The 25,689-nt window shown below is 46.5% G+C and overlaps 1 protein-coding gene across 1 annotated transcript in view; it reads right to left on the bottom strand.

Moving 5' to 3' along the window:
• LOC147902377 (S-adenosyl-L-methionine-dependent methyltransferases superfamily protein) overlaps positions 1-25,689 on the bottom strand; it is a 72,764-nt gene that overhangs the window by 32,077 nt on the left and 14,998 nt on the right. Inside the window, exon 3 of the mRNA XM_087373357.1 lies at positions 24,803-24,850. Coding sequence (XP_087229483.1) covers positions 24,803-24,850 — 48 coding nt within the window. The remainder of the gene's footprint in view (positions 1-24,802; positions 24,851-25,689) is intronic.

Raw genomic sequence — 25,689 nt, 5'->3', positions numbered from 1 at the left:
CATGGCATACATGAGACTGCCACAAGCTGAAGCATACGGGATCTTGGCCATTTCAGCCCTATCAGCATCTCAGTGTGGGCTGTCCATTGCACTGAGTTTCACATACGGAGGCAATGGAGAACTAAGGGTTTTCCGCCCTTCCATATGAAACCTGTGCAATACTTTGCCAATATATTCGGTCTGAGACAGATACAACAAACGTTGTCCCCTGTCTCTCTGTATCCGCATTCCCAGTATGTGATTTGCATCACCAAGGTCCTTCATATCAAAGGCCTCATGCAGTCTTTTCTTAAGGTCATCAAGCTCCTTACGAGCTGTACCAGCAATAAGCATGTCATCCACATATAAAATGAGAATGATTAAGCTGCCATTTGCAGCCTTTTTGGTATATAAGCAGTGATCGTCATCACTTCTCCTGAAGCCTTGGGACTTCATGAAGGTATCAAATTTCTTATACCATTCCCTTGGTGCCTGTTTCAGCCCGTAAAGGCTCTTTTTAAGCTTGCATACAAGTGACTCCTTGCCCTTGACTGAAAATCCTTCTGGCTGCTGCATGTAGATCTCTTCATGAAGATCACCGTGAAGAAAGGCTGTCTTCACATCCATTTGGCATAATTCCAAATTCTCACATGCAACCAATGCAAGTACAATCCTGAGTGTAGTCATCTTAACCACTAGAGAAAAGATCTCATCAAAATCAACACCATATTCCTGCTTAAAGCCCTTGGCAACCAACCTCGCTTTATACCTTGGCTTAGCTCCAGGTGTGACTTTCAATCTATACACCCACTTGCATGGCAGTACTTTCATGCCCTTAGGCAACTGCACCAATTCCCAAGTACCATTTTTATGGAGACTGTCCATTTCAGACTTCATGGCTAGTTCCCATAGTCTTTTGTCATGCATTTTCACGGCTTCCTTGTAACAGGAAGGTTCTCCACAATCTGTAAGCATAATAAAATCTGCTCCTGGAACAAATCTGTCTGGCGGTTTCATTTGTCTAGTGGACCTTCGGACCCATTGGTCTTGCTGTCCAACTTGTTGTTCACCTAAAACAGGTTGCTGTTCCAGTAGATCAGGCTGCAGAATTATGCCTGGGAGGTCTTCCAAAGGTGGTATGTCCCGTAGTACATCTTCCGCCACTGCGGGCTGTCCATTTGGACCTGCTGCAGCATCATGCATTGGCTGATTACGCTGCTGTTGTGGCTGATTTGCAGCCTGCCTGAACTGTACAGGATGTCCCGAGTCATCAATGTCAATCTCTGAAGCATCAAAAGGCTTATCTGCTGCCTTAAACATACATGACTCATCAAATAAGACATCATTACTGCGTATTAGCTTCTTATTCACAGGATCCCATAGGCGGTAACCTATCTCACCACTGTCACCATATCCAAGAAAAATGCATTTAAGAGACTTAGGATCAAGCTTGCTGCGATTTTCTCTGCGTATATGCACGTACGCAGTGCAGCCAAAGACCCTCAAGTGCTTATAGGAAGGAGGTTTTCCTGTCCAAAGCTCCTCTGGCACTCTGCCATCTAGTCTTTTATTTGGTGACCTATTGATGAGGTGTACTGCTGTTTTTACAGCTTCAGCCCAAAATCCATGAGGTAAAGCAGCATGTGACATCATAGAGCGAGACTTTTCCTGTATGGTTCTATTCATACGCTCTGCAGTGCCATTTTGCGCTGGACTGTAGGGAGCAGTGAGTTCTCTTTTAATACCTCTAGCATCACAAAATGCATTGAATGCATTAGACATATACTCCCCACCGTTATCTGACCGCAAAGCCTTCAGTGTTCTGCCTGTTTGGTTCTCAACCATAGCAAGCCATTTCTGGAACACTGGAAAGACATCACTCTTCAATCGAAGAGGATACAACCACACCTTCCTTGTGGAATCATCTATAAATGTGACAAAGTACCGTGCACCTCCAAGTGAAGGACTAGGCATCTCACACACATCTGTATGCACAAGCTCAAGTTGAGCATCTTTATGTCCTAATCTCCTTTTATGAGGACACTGTAACTGTCTACCATATATGCAGTGCTCACAAAACTTTAAATCAAAAAATTTAAGAGACGGTAAGTAGCCAAGGCGAGCCAATTGCTCCATTCCACTTATGCTCATATGTCCCATCCGGCTATGCCACATAGAAATATTCGGCAGCTCGGTGGCATGAATACCAGCATGATTACATACTTTAGCATGAAGAGTATACATTGTGTCTACCTTAGAGCCTCTGGCAACAACCAGGGCACCTTTGGTGACCTTCCAGAAACCATGACCAAAGCTGGTCACAAAGCCTTCATCATCCAACATGCCAATAGAAATCATATTTTTCTTGACTTCGGGTACATGCCTAACATTGTGAAGCATAAGCTGAGTACCATCAGCAAATACAAGCCTGACATCTCCAATACCAACAATACTGCATGCATGATTATCCCCTAGAAAAACGACTCCATTACTGCCTGCTGCATATCTTACAAACAATTCTTTGTAAGGTGTAACATGGAATGAGGCACCTGAGTCAATGATCCAAGAGTGCATGTCTGCAAGATCTCCTGCATGGAGAGAATGAGCATCCAAAGTAGAGAGAAATAGAACCTCTCCCTCACTGTCATAACCGTGTGTAGAATGAAGCTCTTCAATCTTCACACTGCTCTTGCCATTGCTTACTGGTACAATTGCTTTTGCATCTGACGCATCAGTGTTTTTGGCTTTGTCTCTCTTATCATTTTTCAATTTAAAGCACTGCTTTTTAGTATGTCCCTTTTTGCCACAGTAGTAGCACTCAACATCTTTGTTGGAGCGGGACTTGCTCCTACCTTTTCCCCTTTCCTGAGATTTGCCTCTTTGCTGACTTCTTCCCCTTGCATTTAAGGCATTGTTAGGCTTTACTGCATCTTGAGCTTTCAGCTTCTGCTCTTCTTGCAAAATCAGCCCTGTGATATCAGAAAAACTTATGAAAGTGTTTGCATTTGTTACAGCTGTGGTGAATGTATCCCAACTTTCAGGAAGAGAAATCAAGAGTGCCATACCCTTGGTTTCCTCATCCACCACATATTTTTGATTTGCAAGTTGAGTGACAATTGAATTAAACTCATTGAGATGTGCATCCATGGAGGTCCCTTCCTTCATCTTCAGATTGAAGAACTTGCGCAGCCAATATATCTTTGTAGCTACACTCTGCTGCTCATATGTGTCCTGTAGCTTTTTCCACACACCCCAGGCTGTTTTCTCACCATCCACATTCCAAACAACACTCTCAGGAGTGACAATTCAATTATGGACTTTGCTGACAGATCAGCTAGTGCCCAAGCATCATCAGATGTGCCAGTGGGCTTCACACCTTTGTGTATAATAGGAGCATGAAACTGCCTGAGAATTAGAACATTCAGGACCATCTTTTTCCACATTGGGTAGTTAGCAGCACCCTGTAACTTTTTAATATTGAGAAGAGAAGATTCCGAGGATGAAGCCATTACAATCAGCAAGAAATATAACCCACACTTGGGTGCCTGACTCCCTGCAAACTAAGTGCACAGATGCACTTGTAGTTGTGCTCAAAAGTTAATTCCTGCAATTTTCTCCCACTTAACAGTAAATACTGTTTGTTTCCTGCCGGCTGCAGATCCAGAAAAATAATACTTAATGTATTAATTGAGGCTCTATAGTACAGTACAGCAGTACCTTGATTTGACACAATGTATGTCCCTGCTGTAACAGTGAAAACAGCACTGTTTTATGCACTTTAAACTTCAGTAAAGTGACTGTTTCCAGTCCAAAAATTGACTCCGGACAGTACCCGACTGTACTTTCTAGTACAGCAACAGAAATTGACTGTATAACTGTCCAAAACTGTCAGACTTAGACTTTTTCTTGCCTCTATAACTGTGTTACACAGTTTAGAACTTGAATGAGGCAAAAGCCCCTTGACTAGAAGCCAATTTTGAAGATTTTAGTACATACACAGCTTTCTCAAAGCTCCTCTGATCACATAAGGCATCCAGGTGTTTCCCCCAACACTGATATGCATAACAATGTCAAAAGCCCCAATTCATATGCATCTGCCACTGTCCCGTAAGTCATAAAATGCATCAAATCCTTGTACAAATCAACTCCAATCAGGAGGATATACGCAAATATGTGCGTCTAGAAGCCAATGCTTGGCTGTGGCTGCAAAAGCCCCTTGATTCCACAGTTCAGAAATGAGAATTTCTCTCACATTGGAGGGGGTAGATCTGCAGATCTACCTCACTGACAACACAAGGAACCAGAAAAGGACAACCTGTCCCTGAGCTCTCCAGCTCTCCAGCGATAACGTGAACCTGTGGCCACGTATGGCTCTAACGTCGGATTTGATGGTGGCCTTGGCCCGGGCTAGCGTCGGTGGCTGCTGGTGAGCCGATGGCGTCGCTGTCTGGCACCATTGATTGCTGGTGGCCTGCTGGCCGCTGGCGTCGGTGGCCTGCTGGCCCTGGCTAGCACCGGTGGCTGCTGGCGTCGGTGGCCTGCTGGCCGCTAGCGTCGGTGGCCTGCTGGCCCTGGCTGGCGCCGCTGATCGCTGGCGCCGGTGGCTTGCTGGTCGCTGGCGTCGGTGGCCTGCTGGCCCTGGCTGGCGTTGCGATATGAAAGGGCTGCTAGCGCAGCGCTAGCAGCTGAGATGCCGTTGGCTGGTGGCTGACGGCGTCGGAACTGAGCCTAGCGTTGGCTGGGCCTGACGATGGCTGATCGACAAGGCTGGAAAGGGGGCAAGTTTTGCAGGATGTCGATGCTGCCTAGCGATGGCTGGCGGTGCCCCTTGGCTGTTGGTAAGTCCCACTTTTGGGCACACCCACGTTTGGGCTCTGATACCAGTTGTGGAAGGGAGAGTGTGTAAGAGCACACACACACACACACGAGCAGAATAAGCAACAAGAAGTTTGGGGATAAAAGGTATGTGTGTACCTCCCCTAGCACACAGTGAAGCTTTTATATAAAGGGATAAGGTTACAACACTAAGTACGGTGTACTTAGTGTACTTAACAAATAAAGTACTAAGTGTACTTAACTGTACTTGGGTGGCCATAGAGCCTTTACCCCAACAATATGCTCCCATGCCTAATGTTCAGCCAAGCATGGCTCTCCCTAGTGAAGGGAATGCTGCAAATATACAGCCATCTTTGGGACAGCCAATATCAAATGTATATAAAGAATTTAAGGATGGTGGTTCTCATGTCAAGTTTGATACATATAATGGAGTACAGGATAGGTACAAAGCCCTCACATTCCTTCAACAGTTTGATGCTGCATTTCTTGGGGGTTTATTTACAGAAGCATCCAAGATGAGGAAGGTCACCACATTTTTGAAAGGCAATGCACTTAAGTGGTACACCAACCTTATGCTTCATGGAGATGCACCTGCTACTTGGCTGGAATTTAAGCAAGTGTTCTCTTCTACTTGGCTTACTCCAACTTTTGAAGTTGAAGTACTTTCACATTGGCATGACTTGTCATACAAACTTTGCAAGAATCTTGATGATTACACCAAGAGGTTTTGGGATGTTTTGCTGCCATTGAGCTCTTACAGGCATGTTTCTTTGAAAGAGCAAATAGAGAGGTACTGTTGTGGATTGCCTAGTGAGCTACGTGATTATTGCATCAAAACCAAGGTGGGTTCTATGACTCAATTAATTGAGAATGCAAGGACAGCATATGCATGCATGCAGGAGAAGAATTTGGGCTTTATGGACAGCAAGAAAGAAGACAACAAACGGGCTGCCAAACACCAGGATAAGGACATCAAATCTGAAAATAAAAACTATGGCAAACGATCGTTTCAAAAGGGTAAACAGCCCCGTACCAAGTTATCTGATGAAGAGAAAAAGTCACTCATGGAGCAAAACAAATGTTTTATATGCAAAGGAGAGGGACACCGCTCTTATGATTGCCCATTCAAGAAAAGAGACAGGTCAGATGATGATAAGAATGGTGATAAACAGGCTGATCGGAAGGGCAAAAGGCCTAAACCTTCCGCAGGACTTCTTCCAGATGTGATTGGGAGTTTGCCACATGCACATGATGAAGAGGAAACTAAAAAGACTGAGATGTGCAGAGCATGGGGAAAATTCAGAAATCAGAATTGTTTGTTTTTCTTTGATTCTGGGGCAAAGGCGAATTTCATAACTCCTAATATGGCAGGAAGGCTTGGCATCAAGCCAGAGGAAACACTGTCTCTGTATACTATAGCTGCGGCTTTCTTGTATACTCTTTTATGCTATATTTCATGCTCACTCATCTGTTTTGGAGCAGCAAACTGTGGTTTGCTGTTTCAAGAGGGGTATGTCACAAGGGCATGAAATTCTAAGTACTTTAATGTACTACAAGACCGTGACAACTTTGGTTTTAAAAGTCCAAGCATGGGCTTAATAATGTGTAATTAAACGCGGCATGGTGCCTAGCACATAAGCGTAATTAATCCCTAGGCCCAAAGGCATTCCAAGGAATTAAAAGAGTGGTTGTTGGAAAATGATGATGTGGCATTTTTAATGGGCCCCCCTAGAGGGCCATGTACCTTCAGTGGCCCCCCTAGAGTTCCAGGTGGCTCTAGTGCCTTCTACATGCTCCTTTGCAATTCCTGGACCTTCCTGGGCCTTCTAAACTTCACATGTGTGGTTTTCTCTCTCATCTTCTCCCTTTGTTGAGATTTTGGACTGGTTCTTCAGCCTCCTTCAGCTGAATTCCGTTTTTGTTCATAACTCCTCACCCGTTTGGATTCCTCGACTTCCATTTGGATTCCTCGACTTCCCCTCTGCCTCCCCTTCATAGTGATATGCTTTTCCCTCTGTGCGTTTGGTAGAACGGGCAGAGCTGAGCACTTCTTTTGCTGGTCGAATTTGCAAAAGTGGCTTTTTCTAGACCTTTTTGCTTCTACCGCCTCTTGGGCCTCTCCTCTTGCAAAGCTATAGCTTTCTGTTGAATTTCGAGTGGTCCCACGCGCTGGTTGACTGGTTTTTCTCAGTTTTGGAGGACTTTCTGGCGATGAAACTTCTCCAAAACCTTCTCAATGCATTCCTCTCTGAAGCATGCTTCTTTTGAGCCCAAGAACTCCCATTTTTCACGACAGAAGTGATTCTTTTCGCATTTTTCAGTGGAATTCTTGCTGGATGGCTCTTGTAAATGCTCTTTCTTCATGCCTTTGCACTCCTCTTTGGCTGAGAATGCAATTGGGCATTGGCTACTATGTCCTCTTTGTTGGTAAACTGAAAGGAAAGAGTAGAGTGGACACAAACTCAGAATACTTGCATTATGGAATGAAGAAGAGTGAGGTCCTTAAGTAGGCACCTCATACATGCTCACTGACATCACTGATGACTTCAGAGCTCCACAATCATCTCCTCAATCTGCTCCTAGATTCTCTCAATCATCCTATGTGGCTCTCCACCACCTAACTGTGCTTATGGGCACCTAACTGTGCCTCTAGTACTCACACATAGAAACTAAGGTGTGCCTGAGGCATACACCTTGAGATATCCCATCAACCCCCCCCTCAAGGGAATGCCTCAGGCTATGTCAAGGATACATCTAGCACAAGGTGTCTCATGCCATCTCATGGTGGTCATGGATCTATCAATGGCTAGGATCTCAAGCTAGCAAGGGTTCCCATGGGTGTAAGGTAAACAAAAGGGATACAAAAAGACCTTCCAATGGTTATCTCCCCTGCATGTACATGCACACAATGTCTGCAGGAGGTACCATGGAGCAAAACATACATATGGCCTACATCATAAGGTGACCAGAGGTGTTTACAAAACACAATAATTTATTTCATTCATTTTAGAGGACTATCCAGGCTGAGTACCTTGACATAAAAAGAGAGATCTGGAGCATACATAGAGATGATTTAAAATGCATAATCTTCAAAGGATGCCTCATCTTGTGGAGGCTCATCGACTGAAAGTAGATTTGCATTTTCTGTCTTTGCTTTGGCTCTGCAAAACTTCTCATTATGGTTGTTCTTGCCACAGTGCTTGCATGGATTAATTTTGAAGCAGTCCTTTGAAAGGTGATTTGTCTTTCCACAGTGATTGCAAGGGGTATACTTGCCTTTTTGGACTTTTACAGCATAAACAGTGTCATTGCCTTTCCTGAGCTCCATATGCCTTTCTTCTTCTTGGAGAGCAGAGATAATACCTTCAAGATTAGGATTAGGAAGATTTTTCAAAGTGGTAACTATGTGATCATAATCTTCAGGCATACTCTTAAGTAACACTGCCATAGCATCATCTGGAGAAATAGGAGAGTTGATAGAAGCTAATTGAGTCATAAGACTCCGCATTATAGTTGACATGAGCTGCTAAAGTAGTACCACTAGCCATCTTCAATTCAAAGAAAGAGATTTTAAGTGATAGTTTAGAGATGTGAGAGCTAGCACCAAAAATCATGTCAAGCTTCTGCCAAGCTTCTGAAGGAGACTCCAAGTCAGAGATATGGTGAATATAATCATCTCCTAAAGCAAGAGCAATGATACCATATGCTTTTTCTTCTCTAGCTGGATCCCTTGCCGGTCGTGTCGGAGTTGAGGATTCTCCACACTTGTACTGAAGTTATTGAAAGTTTCAAAAAAATAGAAATCCTAGAGTAGCATTTTATGTAGCATCATCTTCAAAAACTTGTCCAAAACTGTCAAAACCAAAAGGCTGAACTTGGAGGGCTTGTAGCTCACTCTTCAAAGCAAGGAAAAGAGGGCTTTCTGAAGCAAAAGAAAGCTCATATACCAGAGAGTGTCCAGCACAGAGGTTGGACGAAATGGTGCGCACTTTTGCCCGGGGGAGTTGCTACAGGCTGAACCTGAGTTTTGACGATTTCTCCTTCGTTACTGAACCAAATGAGCTGAAAAATGGCTCAAAATCTTCGTCTTGAGGTCGCCCATCCACTCCTAAGAGGACTCAAGCAATGGCGGAGCACGCAGGGAGTATTGAGCAATAGAAGAAATGGCGAAAAATGCGCTGTTTGGGGAATGGCAGCCAACAGAGACGTTTTTTCTTCAATTGCTTGCAGGTGGAAGTTCGCCTATACTAGAGGAGTTTCCAGCTCAGAGGGTTTGGGCAATGGTCGTTTGTAGGCGGAGAACCAAGCTCTCAAAGATTTTGGGAAGAAAGAGGAAAATGGAGAAGAAGAAGATGAAGAAGAAGAAGATGATGTGGCAGAAATGGGCTCAAGGGGGATCAAAGGGCTCTGATACCATGTTGGTAAACTGAAAGGAAAGAGTAGAGTGGACACAAACTCAGAATACTTGCATTATGGAATGAAGAAGAGTGAGGTCCTTAAGTAGGCACCTCATACATGCTCACTGACATCACTGATGACTTCAGAGCTCCACAATCATCTCCTCAATCTGCTCCTAGATTCTCTCAATCATCCTATGTGGCTCTCCACCACCTAACTGTGCTTATGGGCACCTAACTGTGCCTCTAGCACTCACACATAGAAACTAAGGTGTGCCTGAGGCATAAGCACCTAACTGTGCCTCTAGCACTCACACATAGAAACTAAGGTGTGCCTGAGGCATACACCTTGAGATATCCCATCACTCTTGGCGATTGAGGACTTGGTTTGAGTTTTCAGGGCTTGGTGAGTTGTGATTTTGCTGCTGTAATTTCTTTTTGCCATAAGCTATTGGTTGGCCTCGTGTGCCGCCTCTTTCTTGGCTCACAGGTGCCCAGGCAATGCTACATGAGTCATTCTTTGGTTGGGTACTTTGCTGATTTTATTTTGGAGCTTTGAAAAGCTTTGTGAATGCCATCTGGAAACCACTCAAAGAGAGTGCAGCTGGGGTGCAGTGTGATTGCATCTGGACAGCCAATGGAATTGCACTCGGAAAAGAGAATGCCTTTGGATTAAGTGCACTTATGTGATGGTGTTCTATGCTTGAAAGCCTTGCAAAGGCTTAGTGAATTGGGGCTGCGTGCTCAGTTGCAGGGAAGGTCTCCCAGATGCGACTTGTAATCATTTCACTGTGAAATATAAAGAAATACCGAATGGGGCGCCACAGTGTTTGGGGCCAATCGGGTGCACTTGTCTATGTTTGTTGAGCAAGGGCATTCTAGCCTCCATCCTTTTTTCAGTGGTTTTGTTTGTGAACAAATGGGTAAATGCCAAATGGTGATCATGCAATGGTTAATGGTTGTGATATATGCTTTGTGAGCTGTAAATAAGTGCTGAAGTGATTAAAGGTTTAGTTCCACTGCCCTCTGAGTGATTAGAGGCCGGTTTCAAAGACCTCAAAGTTCCCTTGGCACTAAGAGTAGGCATCTCCCGAATCTACGAGAAAGTATCATGCAGACTTAAAACAAGAGCATGGATTGTCACCTGCATTTCAAAGTAATATGGGGGTAAGGTTGTCCTCTCTCACCTACACTGTTTGGAATCTGCGTTGACAAGTTATAAGAACTCATAAATGAATTTACAGCAGAAGAAGGGGTAAAAGGACCCACACTCGGGATATGGACAATACTATTGCTTCTATATGCAAATGATGTGGTTCTTTTTGCTTATGACCCTGATTTGATGCATCGACTACTATAGACACTTCAGGTCTTTTGCGATGAAAGTGGGCTGCAAGTCAATGTCACCAAAACCAAAATGATGGCAGTATGCACCACTCAACCTGAACACCTTCCTGTTATCAGCTTTGCGGGGCAGCCCATTGAATATGTCAACACCTTTAAATATTTAGGCATCAACATACCAACCGACCACAGATGGTGGCAATGTGCACAAAGAAGGTTGGAAACAGGTTGGGGAAAATACTATCAATTTGAAAATGATTGCAGGCACATTGACACCCGGAATTGGAATATCCGGAATATGTTGTTTGATGCATATGTGGTCCAAACAGTGCTCTACAGAGTAGAAGTATGGGGAGGCTGCATCTCTCCATCTACATGGAATGAGACTGAAAAAATGCAGAAAGCATTCCTACGACGACATCTAGAAGTCAAGGCTACTACCCCGTACTCTGTGCTCCTTTTGGAAACAGGCAGGAGGCCAATTGAGTTTCATGCATTGATCAGAGTGATGCAATATCTAGTGGACGTGCAACAAATGCCAACAGACAGATTACCACACAAAGCATGGACAGCAAGTATGAAACTTCAAAAGAACCATAAAAGCAAGATCATATGTACAGGATGGGGGACAGACATAAGGAAATGGTTCAGCAGATGGAAAGTGGAACCATACTTAACTATGCCACCTGAAAAGGTCAAACTACAGGAATTCCAGTTGTCCTTACTATGCACCCTACACGCTCAATGGCGGCTGACAGTAGAAAGGAAGACCAAGTTAGAATACTACCAAGATCAAATAAATCCTCTATGCTGGTCATCATTCATGAAATCACATGCCTCTGCTCAGCCATGCATCAGCACTCCCATCCCTCTTCTCTATCGCACGAATATTGCCAAATTCCGCACACAGTCACATACCTTGGCCATAGAGAAAGGAGCTTGGCTGAAATTGCCACGACATGCCAGAGTTTGCAGATTTTGTGATTCACAGACAGTCGAGACAGAGGCACATGTAGCCCTACATTGCCCCAGATATGCACATATCAAGGATGATTACCAGCAGATACTGGTAGACACCACACAGCTCTCATCAATTCTCTCCACTACCTCTCCGGCAGCGTTGGGTTCTTTTGTCACTCGTCTTTTTTCGTACCGTCAAGAACTTGAAAACTCTTGACCCCTCCACATCGGAGGAGATTTTTTGTACTCAGGATTAGGTCCCTTGGGTCATTTTTGCCCCCCCGAGGACGATGATAAAGTCTACTTCTACTTCTACTTCTTGGTGGTTGAGGCTCTGGTTCATGTCATTGTGTGTGTGTTCGATCCTCGTGGTCGACTTCGGATACGCCTACAGTGTGCGTCTTGGCATTGTTGCTACGAAGTAAAACTAACTCTCTCTCTCTCTCTCTCTCTCTCTCTCTCTCTCTCTCTCTCTCTCATATTACGAGCACCTCTCCCCCCAGGGGCTGATCATACATACCTTTTCTTTCGCATCTCCACCTCCCTTCGCACAGCACCTTCCACCCCACTCAGTGCTTACTCCACCTACCACGATATACGCTTTGATCGGGATCACTCACCTTCTTACTCTAGCCGTCTGTACATACTTCTTGCTTATATTGAGACTTCATACCGCTTTTAGAGGATCGTGCTGCCCTTGTCACCCATTCACTACACGAGGCTGCCATTCACGCTTTTCCCCACACCACCCGCTCCACCCGCCCACCACCCCCTGGAACTGTACCCTGTAATAGTTGGTACGATGATGAGTGTACGGCCTTACGCCGTCAACTCAGATTCAAAACCAAAAACAGTCTTCCAAGCGCACCAGATACGCTACGTGCATACCGTAGACTGGTACGGAGGAAGAAACTAGACTTCGTTCGTCGGAACGAGGAGGAGCTACTGAACATTTTGTTTAGTAACAACTCTAAGGACCTCTGGCGGAGATTTCTAGAAGGACGGTCCCCTCCGCCACTCCCTGACACCCAGATCTGGTTTGATTATGCACGCACACTTTATGACATCCCAAATCAGCCAGTCCCTAACCTCTCACACATGCCTCGTCCCACATCCTGCACCCTCTTCACTAGAGGAGGGGTGAAGGATGCCGTAATGAAACTTCATAATGGCCGAGCGAAGGATCATGAGGGGCTATGAACTGAGTTCATTGCATATGGGATTAACCTCCTAGCCCCGATCTTAGCATAGCTTTTTAATGAAGCGGTTTGTTTGGGATTTCCACACACTTGGACCATTAACACTATCTCACCCATCCACAAGGCAAGGGATCCCATGAGCCTGGAGAACTACAAGACCATTATGATTGGACATGTCATGTCTAAGATTTATGCATTAGTACTTGACTCCGAGGTTAGCAAACTAGCAGAGTGTCGAGGACTGACAGGCCGGATTCCGGCGTGATCATGGAACCATGGACCACATTCTCACGCTCACATGTATCATCGAGGAGGCGAGGTCACAAAAGCAGAGGGTTTATTGTTGCTTTGTGGATTTCTGCAAGGCATTTGACACGGTCCCGAGAGCCCGCCTCATACGGCGCCTACAGGACTTGGGTTATGACCAGGAGATCATTTGGGCTGTCATGGCACTTTACGAGAGAGTTTCTGGCAGAGTTCGAGCAGGATCCGAGTGGACAGACGAGATCATGAGTACCATCGGGGTCAAACAAGGGTATCCTTTGTCGCCTACCTTGTTTGGCCTCTACATTGATGAGCTTGAGACAGTGATGCAGACACAGGGGAGTGTAGGTTGCTCTCTTGCGGGCACGCTGATCCAGATTTTGCTCTATGCAGATGACGTGGCTCTCTTGTCTTCCTCAGCAGAGGGGCTTCAGAGACACCTAGACGCACTACAGTCCTTTTGTGAGTCTCATGATTTGAAGGTCAACCTGGGTAAAACCAAGGTCATCGAGTCATCATTCGTCAGGAGCAGTTCACATTTGCGGGATCATCTGTTGAGATAGTTTCATCATACACTTATCTTGGGGTTATCTTCTCCGGACCGAGCTTCACTATGAGACCCGCGATGCAGACACACTTGAGTAGAGGGTATGCCTCATTGGCCAGACTAGAGAGGCAGTGCTTCCGCTCGCACTTTCAGGATCCATGCACCAAGGGGTTGCTTTTTGACTCCTTGGCTCACCCAGCGGGGATGTACGGCAGCACTTGTTGGGGGCCAGACTTGTCGGATACAGAGTGGGCCCGTGTGGAGCGGCTACAAGTTCTCATGTTATCACGGATGATTCGTGGTAAGTCATCCGTTCCTCACCAGATCATTCAGGCTGAGTTTGGGTCACCCCCTTTACAGCTAGATGCTGCATTTCAGGTCATCACATATCTGTACCGAGTTAGGGAATATGGGGATTATACCTCAAGGCGTAGCAGGCTACCATCGATAGCTCTATCCTCTTCTATGGCACTTGCAATAGGAGGAGATCAGAGGTGCTGGTATGCACGTACAGAGAGATGGTTTGAGCGACTGGGGCTCCACATGGATAGACTACCTCCCTTCCAGTATAGCATGGATGCTCCGTTTTCTCCCCTCTTATCACATGAGGTCAACCAAGTTATCCGTGAGGATCTACTACAGCTACACACATTTCGGACCTGGTTGGGACCGAGTGAACTCCCAATGAAGCTTAGCTTCTACAGAGATCACTTCTTACATGTCACAGCGGAGGGTTTCATTGACCCACTAGGATACACGCAGATTCACCTACCCCACTCACTGAGGATCTCTCTTGGGCAGTTCCGGGTCTCTTCACACAGACTTCGCATTGAGAGCGGCAGAGCAGAGCAACTACCCAGGGAGCGGCGCATATGCACACTGTGTGACATACAGGAGGTTGAGACAGAGGAGCATTTCATCGTGTCCTGTGTACTATGAGATCCAAGGACGTGTCCACTACCTCTTCAGGGATAGTTATGGGATTTTATCCCGTTTCCTCTCCTACCCAGACCAGCAGTGTTTGGCAGGTTTCATTCATGAGGCACTTAGACACCGCGAGAGAATACTCCGAGCACGGAGACAGGAGCAAACTTCTTCCTCGGTTGATCCCTCTCAGAGCTCTATCACGGAGTTCTTTCAGCTAGATCACATGGACCCCAACGAGGCGAGGCCTCGACATGACCGTGACTCGGATTCCCTGACCCAACAACTCAGATAGAGGGTCGACACACAGATCACACTTGGAGACATCCCCTCCTTGTTTAGAGTCGGAGCCCGATCAACGGGGGTCACAGTAGACCTGGTTAGACGCAGAGCTACGACTAGGAGACGTGCCAGGACCGCACCTCTGAGTGGCCGATAGCACTCTATTGCCAACTTCATGCCTCCACTACCTCATCCATCCTGATATCTTGCTGTTGCTGAGGATGATGATGATATTGATGATGATGCTGAGATTGATATATAGTCGACCATCGACATGACTATGTTGTACTTAGGACTTAGTACTGCCATTCCGCATTTTTGCATTTTTTGCATTTTGCATTTTGCATTGGTATGGATGCTCGTTTAGTAGCTCCACTACCACAGCTTGTTGTATCAGGATTTTCACAGTCTCATAGACCCATCGGTCTTCCGAAGACTTTAATAAACTCTCTCTCTCTCTCTCTCTCTCTCTCTCTCTCTCTCTCTCTCTCTCTCTTCCGCCCCCCTTGGGAGCTGCCATGGGCCCTCCCTAAGCTGTTGTATTGGATGGTTTTTTATTGTCCCATAGACCTTTGGTCTCCCGTGGACGTTAATAGACTCTCTCTCTCTCTCTCTCTCTCTCTCTCTCTCTCTCTCTCTCTCATTCCTATCACAGATCTAGATACATAGCACATCTATGCTACATTCATGTATGATGTCCCAACACAAGTGCCACCTGGCATCTCTGCCATTCCCAGGCCCACCACATGCATCTTATTCACTACATAGAATGTGTAGGCTGCACTATGACAACTTCACAACAGCCTACAGGAGAGCCCAGGATCATGACGGGTTACAGACTGAGCACTTCGCACATGGGCACGAGGTCATGGCTCCGATTCTAGCACAGATGTTTAATCATGCAGTATGTCATGGTTTCCCCCCCTGGGAGCACTACCACCATTGTACCGATATACAAAGCAGGAGATCCCATGGTCACTAGGAATGATTGGCCATACATTGGCCAAGATCTATGGATCAGTACTCGAGAGAGAGCTTAGGTCTCACGCGGAGATGTGTGGACAACAGGCACTAGGACAGGCTGGATTCCGGAGATCCTAGACCACATCTTTACTCTACGGGCTATCATCCAGGAGGCGAAATCTAGATCCCAAAAAGTCTATGCTTGTTCCGTAGACTTTTGAAAGGCCTTCGACACAATCCCACAGCCTTGCATGATTGCACAGATTCTGGAGATGCTCCCAAGGGACATGATTTGGGGGGTGATGAGCCTAGATGAGTCAGTCAGAGGGAGAGTTCGTGCCCTTGGAGGTTTATCAGACTAGATCTAGAGTACGATAGGAGTGAAGCAGGGATGCCATCTATCTCCGACATTGTTTGGGCTTTCTACTAATGAGATTATGACTTTCATTGACCGCTTGAAAGGGGAAGAATCGATGCTGGCCGATTTACTGGTGCCGATACGGTTGTGTGCAAATGACAGTCCTTCTATCCTCATCAGTAGTAGGTCTACAGACACCTGGAGGCCCTAGAGGTGTTTTGTAGGGAGAGAGACCTGAAATTCAACCTTGGTAAGAACAAGGTTATGATCTTCAACACCTCACAAGCAGCACGTCACCGACACAACTTCACCTACCGATGGGAGCCAATTGAGATTGTACAATCATACGCCTATCTAGGAGCTGTCTATCCAGAACCAATCTTCACGATGATGCACGACTCACACAAGGGCAAGGAGCTCTAGCTCACTTGAGCGGCAATGCTTCCAGGCAGACGTCCAGGGTCCCTTGACGAAAGGGTGGCTGTTCGACACGCTTGTTAGCCCAAGTGGCAACATTTTGAGAGGCTCCAAGTGACCATGCGATCCAGGATTATCAAGAGTAAGCCATGAGTCCCGCATCAAATTATTCAAGCAAAGTTCACTATGATGCCACTCCAAATTGATGCTATCTTCCAAACAGTCACCCACCTCCATAGAGTCTAGGCTTTACCCAAGCGCGGCGATTACCGAGGCTAGCATTGGAGTCTTTCATACGACTAGCTAAGAGAGGAGTCAGCACAGCCTAGTATGCCTGTATATCAAGATGGTTTGAAAGACAAGATTTTCAGGTGGACCGTCTCCCTCCCTTTCAGTACAATTTGGATGCCCCTGATCACTTGACCCCTTTTGAGAGGAGATCAACCGTACAGTTGGACCTACTTCAGCTCTACACATCACGGACTTTGTGGGTGGGGGGGGGGATCAAGAGATCCTCACCAAGACACAGTTCTATCGAGATCATTTCCTGAGAGTGTCAGAGGACGGAGTGATTATCAGACCCCAGTCTTTGGAGGATAGACAAGTCTCACATGCCCTGAGGATTGCTATCGGTCATATGCGGGTCTCATCCCATTAGCTTAGGATCGAGACAAGGAGAGCCGCACGTACGCCACAAGAGCAGCAGATTTGCAGGCATGTTGGGAGAGGTGGAATCAGAGGAGCACTTCTTGTGCACCTGCCCATTATGCTATGAGAATCAAGGGCGGTACCAATGTCTCTTCTAGGATGGATTTGGTTTCGGGCCTTTCTCCAGGCTGATTCACTTCCAGGACCAGGCTTGCGTCGTCCTCTACTTGATGGAGATGCGACGAAACAGAGAAACTCTACTACACCATGTCAGATAGAAGGATGAGACTGGGACAGAGGAGACAGAGGTGGACCGTACTCAACGACACATCACATATTCTACGTTTTCGAGTCCGCCTGCCAGGACATAGTATAGGAGGAGGAGATAGACAACATGCTGGCCACATGGATCAGCGAGAGAGGAGACAGCGAGGGGGGACACAGCCAAACACACAGGGACCAGATGCAATGCAAAGGCAGACCAAGGCACGCACGATGAAGGTCCACTCCATTCTTGCCTTGTTTGGAGGGGACCGCCTGAGCAGAGGTGTCACTCTAGATATGGCCCGCCATATATAGAAGTCCCGGAGACCACGCCCACCACCACGGCAAGAGACGACCCCGCAGGCGCAAATACGAGATATTCTCGACACTGCCCATAGGGCAGCTACCACGGCACCTAGCTATGTCTTTTGATTCTGAGTCTGAGTATTTGAGCTTGTGTACTAGTTTTGTTTTTTAATTTTAGTATTGTACTCGGCGAAGGGCCTTAGCGAGCCCTTTGCCCCAGCCCCACAGCAGGTTGTATGAGTCATCCTTGGTTTGTACTTTGTCTCATAGGCTCGCGAGGACTCTCTCTCTCTCTCTCTCTCTCTCTCTCTCTCTCTTGCTATTTTGTACTAGTATACCATTTTAGTACTCAGCAAGGGCCTTAGCGAGCCCTGTGCCCCAGCCCACAGTGGTCTGTATGAGTTACTTGATTCTGTACTTTGTGCCATAGGCTCGTGAGGCCTCTCTCTCTCTCTCTCTCTCTCTCTCTCTCTCTCTCCCTCGCTCTCTCTTCCCAAAACCCTCCCAACTGATTGCAAACCACAATACCTCTACAACCAGCATAGGGTGGGTTATGGCTTTCCTCCATCACTTTAGTTCTAAGCTGTTGTGTGATACATAGTTTGTTCTCCATGAATAAATAGCCATCCCTGATGTGGTAGGCATGATGGGTGCCTCCATCTTTCAAATGTGCCCATGGCTGAGCAAAATCAGCATCTCCCTCATAGAAATACTCGAGGTCTCGGATCCAGGCCAGCAAGACCTCGGGCTTGTCCTCTCCCTTGTACTTGGTAAACTTGAAGAGCTTATCTCCAAGAGGTACCTTATGCTTTGCATACCTTCGTCTCCGTGGACATCTCGAAGGAGATGGACTCCGATGACGCCGTCTACCTCGAGGAGGGGAAGAAGAGGATGATCTTCTGGTTGGAGTTGGTGTTGTCCGCACGGCCTCTTCCTTGGGATTGGGGCCCTATGTCATGAGTTTCTGCTTGGTTGCGTTCCAGCACTTGAACCTGTTGAGCGATGTTTGACAAGAGAGCACTCAACTCATGCAGGTTAGGAGGAGGGTCAGATCTACTATCACCCAAATCATGTCATGATTTTGATTGGTCCTGGGAATTCTTGTAATGAAGTCCATGGTGATGTGTTCCCATGGTCTCTCAAGAATGGGTAGGGGCTGAAGTAAACCCTTGGGTTTTCCTCTCTCATACTTAGCTTTTTGACATGCGAGACAAGCTGAAATGTAGGCAACAGTGTCCTTTTTCATGTTAGGCCAGTAGAAAAATTTATCCATGGCTGAAAAAGTGGCCACAATACCTCTACGACCAGCATAGGGTGGGTTATGGCTTTCCTCCATCACTTTAGATCTAAGCTGCTATGTGATACATAGTTTGTTCTCCATGAATAAATAGCCATCCCTGATGTGGTAGGCATGATGGGTGCCTCCATCTTTCAAATGTGCCCATGGCTAAGCAAAATCAGCATCTCCCTCATAGAAATACTCGAGGTCTCGGATCCAGGCCAGCAAGACCTCGGGCTTGTCCTCTCCCTTGTACTTGGTAAACTTGAAGAGCTTATCTCCAAGAGGTACCTTATGCTTTGCATACCTTCGTCTCCGTGGACATCTCGAAGGAGATGGACTCCAATGACGCCGTCTACCTCGAGGAGGGGAAGAAGAGGATGATCTTCCCTTCTTGTTGGAGTTGGTGTTGTCCGCACGGCCTCTTCCTTGGGATTGGGGCCCTATGTCATGAGTTTCTGCTTGGTTGCGTTCCAGCACTTGAACCTGTTGAGTGATGTTTGACAAGAGAGCACTCAACTCATGCAGGTTAGGAGGAGGGTCAGGTCCATTGGCTGCCATGATGACGAGATGACTCAATGAAGGAGAGACTCAACAAGAGAAAGCAAAGAGTACAGGACCACTGCCTAGGCTCTGATACCAATGTAAACTACTCGGTGCTTTCTATCAATTCAGACAACGGATTTTGCAGAGGCGTTTGAATGAAATGATTGTGAGTTGCCAAACGCATATACTTGAACTTATGAGATTGCAATTAAGCTGGAATTAAGACTTACACAGCTTAAACACAAAGTGACATCATTGGAAATTGCAATATGATTGAGGGGCCAAGACGCCCCCCCCCCCTTATCCAGGCTCACTTTATTCTTGAAAATGGAGATACAAGACCAAGGTGCAATGCACCTTCCAAACTGATGAACTCAGTGAAAGCCTAGGACCTAGATACAAGACTCAAGAGCATATGTACAAGGTAGACAACAAAAAGGAGGACTCCAAGCTCAGGTTTCAACTCTTGGCTTGCCCAATCCACAAGGAAGAAGCCTGCAACAATCACCACTTACATCCAACATTAGAGGCAAGCACTAGTTTCTAGAAAGATAGTAGAAACAACATGAAATAGTGCTGTAAATGAGATAAACTGGACAATACAGACTCCCTTCGTGACTTGACCCTTTTGTAGATGAAGTCCTTGATGCCTCTGAAGCTACCTTGGGTGAGGAGAGTGTGGAAATGGGGCTGGAATGAGAACAGCTTAGAAAAACAGCCTGTAGTCTAGAGAGAGAAAGCCTTTATGGAGTGATAGCTGTAAAGAGAGAGTGCCAATGCTGATCCCAAGGGAGGGGATGTAAGAGAGGAGCTGCTGCTGTTCCAGAGGTGCACAGAAAGACAGATTTCTGCAAGGGGAATGGGCTGGAACAGTAGAGAGAGAAATTCTGCAGTAGAGAGAGAAAGACTGTAGCAGGAGAGAGAAAGGGGCTGTGGCTGCTCCAGGCTAGGAGAAGGAGAGAGGATGCTGCTGCTGTTCCAGAAGATCTGAAAGGGGGCAGATTTTTGGAGAGGAGGGACTGGAACTGTAGAGAGAGAATGTGCTGTTGTAGAGAGAGAAAGTGCTGCTGAGGTGAGAGAATGGCCTGGGGAGAAGCTGGCTGCACCCAAGGAGCTGGAGAGATTCTGCTGCATCAACCAAAAGGAGGGAGAAGAAAAGTGACGAATTTTTCATGTGGAATGAAGGGGAGAGGCCTTCTTTTATAGGCTCAGCCCCCCCCCCAGGCTTAGAGTGGAAGGTGGACACTTGTCCCAGATTTTTGGTGCGCTGCAGTCCCAAAGAGGACAGCCCAGAACCTGCCCCAAATCTACCAGATTTGGGGCCAGACACTTGGCCTGCATGCCCTGCCACTTGCCATGCATGCTGCCACATGTGTGGGACAGGTGGACTGACCTGCCAGCTCAGATTCCATGTGGCAGTCTGCCACGTGTCAGCTGCCACGTCTCACTCCCAAAAACCCTAAAATTTCAAAGTTGTCAGAATTCAATTCTGATCGCACCCACGGGTTCCTAACAGCTTGGACTATCTATTGACGTACTCTAAGGTCATAATTGAGCCATACTGAGCTCATTTGTTTGTCGTCTTATCTTGTATCTCCATTACTCTTGGCATGCTGCCAGGCCCACACCCAAAGCTCAGGGAACATTCTCTTGAATGGTTCCTAGGTCAGTATGCAATCTGTGCATTTGATTGGTCCCATGTTTGGGTACTCAAGTGGGGTGTGGTTTCCAGATGTCCCTCTCAAAGAGAGGCCGTCACTCTTGTGGGTCACTAATGCCCATAACCCCAAGCAAGGGGGTCCACCCTCAAATGCTAGACCTAGTCCCCATTGTCTGTAACTGAACAGTAGGAAAGCATTTCATTTCTTAATAAGCATACTATTGAAAAACAAAAAAAAATAGTACCAAGCAAGTGGATACATGTTGAAGCAGGATGACATGATTGCACCACCCCTCATAGCCTCTCTATCCCCCCCAAGACCCTTCCGTCCCCCCCAAGACCCTTCCGCCCCCCCCACAGTCTTTCCTATTGATTGCACCACCCCTCACAGCCTCTCTGCCCCCTCACAACCCCTCCCAGCCTCTTCTACCCTCCTACTAATCTAGTTTAAGCTCTCTTGTGAGGCTGTTCCTTTGCTCCCTAAACTCAGCTAGTGAGCCATCTCTACAAGCAACTCCGCCCTCCTGCTTCTTCCCCACCAATTACCATCCCCTTAATGCCTGTCCTGTTCATACCTTCTATAGGCCTCTCTCTCTCTCTCTCTCTCTCTCTCTCTCTCTCTCTCTCTCCGTACACCCCCGTCAGCCTCTCCGTACAGTCGTAAGCCTTTCCGTACAGCCCCGTCAGCCTCTCCGTACAGTCCCGTCGTATCTACCGTACAGCCTAGTACAATACCATACAGTCCGTCCTACCTGCCTTTCCCATCGTACCTGCCACTCTCTCCCCGTAGTACCTCTCCGTACAATCCTTTCCCTTTCCCTCACCCCAGGCTAAGCTGAGCCCTTTGGCTTAGCTTGGGGGTTAGCGTCAGCAAAAGGGCACATCTAAGTTTGCACAAGCCACTATGGAACTCCCGAAGATAAAGACTTTCGCCTCTACACCGATTAGAAAGCCCTCCTACTCTGAAGTTGCAGCCTCCATATCGACACCCAGCGCCTATGCATTGCACTACAAGCGAAGGATTGGATCTGATCCACAAGAGCAAATATACTTTCTACAGCAAGAAGTGAGAGAGCTCAGGCTTATGATTGCAGCTCTTGGAAGAAAGGTGAAGGAGATGGAGAGCAAAGGCAATCAAGAAATTATTGCAGAGGTTATGGAAAAATACAACACATCTCCAGTACCACCAATACTTGTCTCCACGGTTGAAGAGATGATCACCACTCAGGTAAGCTCAGCCAAGAAAGAGATGGCAATTCTAGCCAACAACAAAATCAACAAAGCAGATCTATATACGGAGGTAAAAGAGCAGGAAGCCATAGCAAAAAACAAGAAGAGATTTTGTATAGGGGGGCTGCCAGAGGATTGTATGGGCTGTCCTGCATATGATTTTATGGAGGGATACACAGTAGAAGAGAAGATCACAAGTCTCAAGAAGGAGATACCACAGATAGAATGGGATGAAACCCACAACAGTTGGATCTCTCAGAAGGGAACACAAGTACAAGTTGAGTTCACAGAGAGGGCAGGTAGAGTCAAGATTATCCGACAAACAAACAAATTGAAAGGCACACGGGTATGGATATCTGAGGAGCTTACCCCGAATCAGCTCAAACAAAGGAATGTTGAGCTTACTAAAGTGAAGGATGCACGCAAAGATGGAAAATCGGCAATATATAGGGATGGCAGCAAGGGAAGCAGGGAAATGGGCTGTATATAGGGATGGTGGGGTGATTATTCGAGAGAGAGGAGATAAGGAGAATAAAGAAGAGAAGAAAGAGAAGGAAGAGGGAGAATTGTGATGGTGTCAAGATCATAGGATGTGTGCACATACCGGATTGAAAATAGCAGTATGGAATTGTAATGGCACATTATGGTCTGACCCAGGGGGTTTCCTAGACATATAATGATAGAGAGATGATTTTCTAAACTGAAACACACGAGAGTCCAAAGCGAGGACTGCCCACAGTGACTGGATACACATGGGAATCAGCTCACAGAAGAGAGTTGAGAAGAGATAGCGGAGTTCGAGGCTCCAGTGGAGTGGCTGTCCTTTGCTGAGGATCGCCATTGGGCAGATGCGGGTTTCATCCCATCAGCTGAGGATTGAGACAGGGAGAGCAGCACGTATACCTAGAGAGCAGCGGACCTGCAAGCTATGCACACTAGGAGTGGTTGAGACAGAAGAACACTTTCTTTGCACTCGCCCAACCTACTACAAGATCCGGGGATGATACCACTGCCTCTATCAGGACGGGAGTGGCTTCGGCCCACTATCACGCTTTAATCCATTTCCATGACCAGGTCTGCATTGGGCTCTACCTGCTTGAGATGCGCCGACACAGGGAGACCTTGATAAGACAAATCAGAGAGTAGCAGGAGGCGATCACACCACAGGATGCAGAGACTAACCACAAACAGCGGCACGTCACATATTTCCTTCTTGAAAACTTCAACGCCAGGACTGCAAACCAACATGACTCTATCAAATTGATTACCTTACATTGTTCTAGATCAGGCGGGCATATCCCAAGTCAGATAGGCGAGCCCCAGTTACATATGGACACTCTTTCATGGATATATCAGCAAGGCAAAATGACTTGTTAATCTAAAATGTTCTAGAAAAAGATGGCCTTCCGACAAGCTCACTTGCTTTCCGCATGGAAGAGGCTCCAGTGTAGTTGACTACTCATAGGATCCCTTGCATGTTCTTCTCGCATCACTGATTTCTCCATCCCTCCGCCGCCACTAGGAGCTGACATATCCACCTGTTCTTTAGCTTGTCCACCCCACACCCTACACTAAGCACATCCCGGCACACATACGTGACCTATCAGGAGATCCCCTTTAACAACAGCTAGAGCTACCTTGATCATCCACTCCCTTCATGAGTACCCGATCCATGTTCTGAGAACGTGGAACATTTTCAGGTTTCCCTACTATTAGGAAACAGCGTCCCCCCATCATTCCTTGGTAGCTATGATTTGAACATACAGTCATTTGTAGATAAAACTACTGACACGACATCGGATGGAAGACAATGGAACGTACCTTTGCTGGATTGTGTAGGAGAAGAATAATGCAAAAATAACCTTTTGAGTCATTTTTACAGTAAATGAGTGGCTTTGGTGAGATCATTGGCACACGAAAGCATGATGAGGTGGTAGACAGCCAAGTGTACACCTTGGCTCCCACCCTAATGCAGCCAGTTCTCAAGTGCAATTCTTGGGCCCCATGCTAGCGTAGCCAGGCTTGAAGTTTAGTGGTGTAACGCCAAAACTGGACAAAGATGGGCTGGTCCAAGTGCACAAGCTGCAATGTGGAAGTCAACCAAAGGTGTCCTACTATCGAGAGAGACAGGCAGCATTCAACTTACCGTGGTTCAGAAGGGAGTGGACATACCAGCTACCAAGAAATATGAAGATAAATCACAAAGATAAAGGGCAGCATATGGGGGGGCAGGAGAGGGGGGGGCGATGGCAAGCGGGAGGCGGCACACGCATATCTAATAATGCAATTTGAAATGTCACAAACAAGCAACAAGGCCTTTCAATCTGGTGATATAATACCTCATATAGTTTCGGTTTGCATTAAGAGGTGAAATATACAAAAATAATTACACAACATACCTGGATCAATGTCTATTCCCAACATGGTTCTGCATAAAAACTTTTGAGCTGCAAATGTGAAGGGAATTCAATCAGTACCCTCGAGCTAATAACAATTACAAGGCTCAAAAATAAATTCTACCATTCTGTAAGCATAATCTGAGGTACATTTCAGCAAGAATTCAAGTCATGACAACTGATCTCCTAGAGACTCTACTCGAAAAGATAGTGGTATCTGTTGCAAATCTCACAGTAACTGGGGTATCTCAACAATGTGTGCATCTTGCATGTAGCATAGTCTCAACCAATGGTGGCATCAGATGGCCCCAACCTCTCGCCTTATCTCAATATGATGTCTCAACTTAGCCCATAGCTATCTATACAGAGTGTAGTTTGATTAGTGGATTTGTAGGTATCCCGGCATTTGGAGAAAACCATCCTCACTAAGGTGAGTGAACTGTCTCAACGGAATCTCATTTGGTGCCATTAGGCTGCATTAGGGATGCCCAAGGATGCTGAAGGTACACCTAGTCTCTCATGATTCAACAGAGAGGGTGAATGAGGAAATAATGGTATGGGGGAAGTGAAAAATGGACATGCCTTAAGAAAGGAGCCATCTAATAACCCGTTCATACCAACATCTCCAGTACCCGTCCACAGCAGGCTGCATGGACGATAAGAGAGCTTTCTATCACAATCTCTGCCTGCCTGCATCTTTTTGGCCAAACTCCCTAGCTCGGTCAAGGTCTATGATTATCCAGAATGAGATGTCTCGCTGCAAAGTCAGCTACTATGATGACATGTGGAGTGCATCTATTCCTTCAAATCCTCTCTATTATCTACCCCTCCCACATACAATGTTGCTGATCTGACTAAAGAAACAAAGAGGAAGGATTTCGTGTTGACAT

The sequence above is a fragment of the Dipteris shenzhenensis genome, chromosome 4, assembly GCF_047967505.1.
Source record: "Dipteris shenzhenensis isolate YYH24624 ecotype China chromosome 4, Dip_SZ_1.0, whole genome shotgun sequence".
NCBI classification, from domain to species: domain Eukaryota; kingdom Viridiplantae; phylum Streptophyta; class Polypodiopsida; order Gleicheniales; family Dipteridaceae; genus Dipteris; species Dipteris shenzhenensis.
Note: the sequence above shows the minus strand (reverse complement) of the source record. Positions and strands in the feature narration are given on the sequence as shown.